The 3,155-nt window shown below is 31.3% G+C and overlaps 1 protein-coding gene across 3 annotated transcripts in view; it reads right to left on the bottom strand.

The window, feature by feature from the left end:
* Nucleotides 1–3,155, bottom strand: part of LOC106688814 (disks large-associated protein 5) — a 67,286-nt gene that overhangs the window by 38,127 nt on the left and 26,004 nt on the right. For all 3 annotated transcript variants that reach the window (XM_014433460.3, XM_014433459.3, XM_014433461.3), the window contains exons 7-9: nucleotides 2,763–2,849; nucleotides 1,956–2,100; nucleotides 364–487 (exon numbers count right to left, since the gene is read on the bottom strand). In XM_014433460.3, coding sequence (XP_014288946.1) covers nucleotides 364–487; nucleotides 1,956–2,100; nucleotides 2,763–2,849 — 356 coding nt within the window. The remainder of the gene's footprint in view (nucleotides 1–363; nucleotides 488–1,955; nucleotides 2,101–2,762; nucleotides 2,850–3,155) is intronic.

Genomic DNA, 3,155 nt, shown 5'->3' with positions numbered 1-3,155 from the left:
CCAGTATACTCTTGTACTACCAGTATACTCTTGTACTACCAGTATACTCTTGTACTACCAGTATACTCTTGTACTACCAGTATACTCTTGTACTATAAGGATTGCTCATATAATGTTGATAGCTGAATTTAACAACACAACTTCTTTATCTATTCTGATCTAATACCGGCTGGACAAACAAACCAAACTTAACCCCAGTGAATGGGACTTGAGAAAATTTGGCAGAAATGTTTATGAAGAACAAAACTTTAATCCAATCATATTCTAAACTGTATGATGGGTTAAAATTAAACCTTTCTCTAGAAATGAAAACTTGAAACAAGTAACAAAGTGAAATTGCTATAGACGTAGAAAAGTACATACCTCAAAGCTTCAGGTCCAATGGTACCAGAGTCGTCCACAGATTTGCTTTGAATTTCTTTATTTTCACTTTTTTCTTCTTCTACTTCAATCTTTTCCGGCTTTAACTCAGATGGTACTAAATTTCCTTAAATACATATAAGGACACCAAAATCAAAAAACAATAAGATAGTAAATATCTTTATTAATTTTAAAGTGATAAATATTACATTGTGGTCATGGACGTAGCAACTGAATTATAAATATAGCATATTCCTTATCTACTTTCATTTCAGTTTATGCGAATGGGTCTGTCTATATTTATCTATCATGTGTAAATACTTAGGAAAACTATTCCATTGATATTTCAAATTTTTAAGATAAATATTTTGTTTGTATTCATCGCATAAACAGGGTATGTATCTACCAAAACCTTTTTTTGGAATTCTGTGACTTTTCCCGGTTACTAAAATGTTATACTGTAAAAGTTCTCTCAAAGTACCAACCAACAAGGTAAATATACAGATTTAATGTATTTGAACTCCTCTAGTGCTCTGGAAACAGATATCAATTGTATTCCCCATCAACACTTTTCATTCCTCTGTAACGGACAAAACTCATAAAATATGCATGTACAAACTCATGACTCCAGAACTAAATGTTAGGGGTCACTTATTTTGGGAAAAAGTCATGTAATAATGTTTTTTACCGAATATATTAGAGCGTTAACCAAAAAATTCTATTAAATAAAAAGTAGTCATTACGTATTAGTACCAAGTTATAAAAGGATAGTACGTATAAGATGAGTTTGCCTACACAGGCAACAGTGGACACTAACCCATCACTCTCCTGTTTTCTCTTCACTCATTTAGTCGACTGCATTTCCAATTCATTTTTTAACTTAAAATGTTGAAACGTAAAAATACTTTCAGATGCCTCACACAAAAACAAGGGAAATTGTAATAATAAAAACAAATGAGAACATTTATTAATAAATGTTTTGTTGTACACTTTGTTCCTGGTAAGATGTGTTTGTTGTGGTAAGAAGAGGAGCTAGAGAGGGTGTAACAAACAATGTAGCAAACTCATTTTAGACAGACTATAACTGGATTCATTTTAGACAGACTATAACTGGATTCATTTTAGACAGACTATAACTGGATTCATTTTAGACAGACTATAACTGGATTCATTTGCTGTCTTCTGTGTGCATATTAAATATTTTAAAAAAAGAAAGAAATTCTCCAACAACAAGTAATTCTGCACAGCCGTGAAATGTAGATGATTTCATAAAAGTGTGTCCTTATTTTACATTAAAATCGAACATGGAAGAAACTACCCATAATAGCATCAGCTTTAACAAGAAATCATTCAATAAAAGCTAAAACAGAAAGACCATTTTTTAGAATTTTTCTACAAACTTTTTAGATACCAATGGCTTACTACCACACGACAATAGATGCAATACTGCAAAAGATGCTTTTAGAATCAGATATTTACAAGGAAATTATCTCAGTTTCTGATAATACTGTTAAGAATTTCTAAAGGAGATAAAACAACACTAACAAACATAAAATACAGTTCAAGATAAAAAGTGATTTAATTAGTTTTGGTACCTGTACTCGGACGAGGGCGCCTTCGGGTAGATCGTGTAACTATGTTACTGGTAATAAGGGGGCTCATGATGAAGACACGTTCGGCAAGTTTATCCGCTAAGAGGTTGTTTACTTCTTCTTGGATTTTATATACCTTTGAATTTGACTAAAAAGAACAAACATTTTATGAAATAAACAAAAATATAATGTAACAGTTCAAAATAGTACAAGGTAAATAAAGAATTTTAGAAGAAAAAAATAAAAATGAAAATTATTATTATTATTGATTATTCTCAATCATAAATTTAATGGTGAAATGTGAAGTTTAGATCTTTGTAATATTGTAATAAGCAAAATATAATAAGTTGATAAGTGTTTTAGCAGAATAAATTTATAAGCCTTGAACATGGACCAATAGCCTGAAATGTGAATGATCTCTTATGGCTAAGGAACAGCGCAAGAAAGGATTAGGGAAAAGTGGTAAAGTATAAATATTCAATTCCTGTCAAAGTTTTAAATTTGAATGTTTTTCTGGGAGAGAATTTTTAATTTTTTCTACAAATGTGGACTCCTGTCCATTCATATTAAGGTAGTCCATGGAACCTGTCCATAATATGTTGTGATTTAATAGGCTCTGGCAGAGTTTAAACTAGCCATGTAATGAGAACAATCTGTGAGAAACCACACGGTCAAAGTCAGGGATCTTTCTGATTACTTAAAAATGAAAAGAAAACTCAAGGCCTATAAGATGACTAAACTTTAGAGAATAAATAAACATACTGACAATAATACTGATATTATCATTACATATTGAAATTTATAGCCTACCTTTTCATCTTTCACCAAATTAACTTTTTTAGAAAGAGCGTCATCAACAGGAGAGCACAGCTGCTCAGAGGACTTGGACTTGGGCGGCTGTCAACAGAAAACAAATCAATTTTCATTAATGTTATAAAACTGAATATTTATATCAATTAATATATATATAATATATATAAGATATTTGTAGCGATTGGTTATAATGACAATTGGCTGTAAGGGCCTGGTACCTTAGAGGTCGTCATAAATATGTAATGCATGATATATGTAGCGATTGGTTATAAGGACAATTGGCTGTAATGGCCTGGTACCTTAGAGGTCGTCATAAATATATAATGCATGATATATGTAGCGATTGGTTATAACGACAATTGGCTGTAATGGCCTGGTACCTTGGAGGTC

Source organism: Halyomorpha halys, unplaced genomic scaffold (assembly GCF_000696795.3).
Source record: "Halyomorpha halys isolate HHAL.00 unplaced genomic scaffold, Hhal_1.1 Scaffold1210.1, whole genome shotgun sequence".
NCBI classification, from domain to species: Eukaryota; Metazoa; Arthropoda; class Insecta; order Hemiptera; family Pentatomidae; genus Halyomorpha; species Halyomorpha halys.
This window is presented reverse-complemented; position numbering and strand designations above follow the sequence as displayed.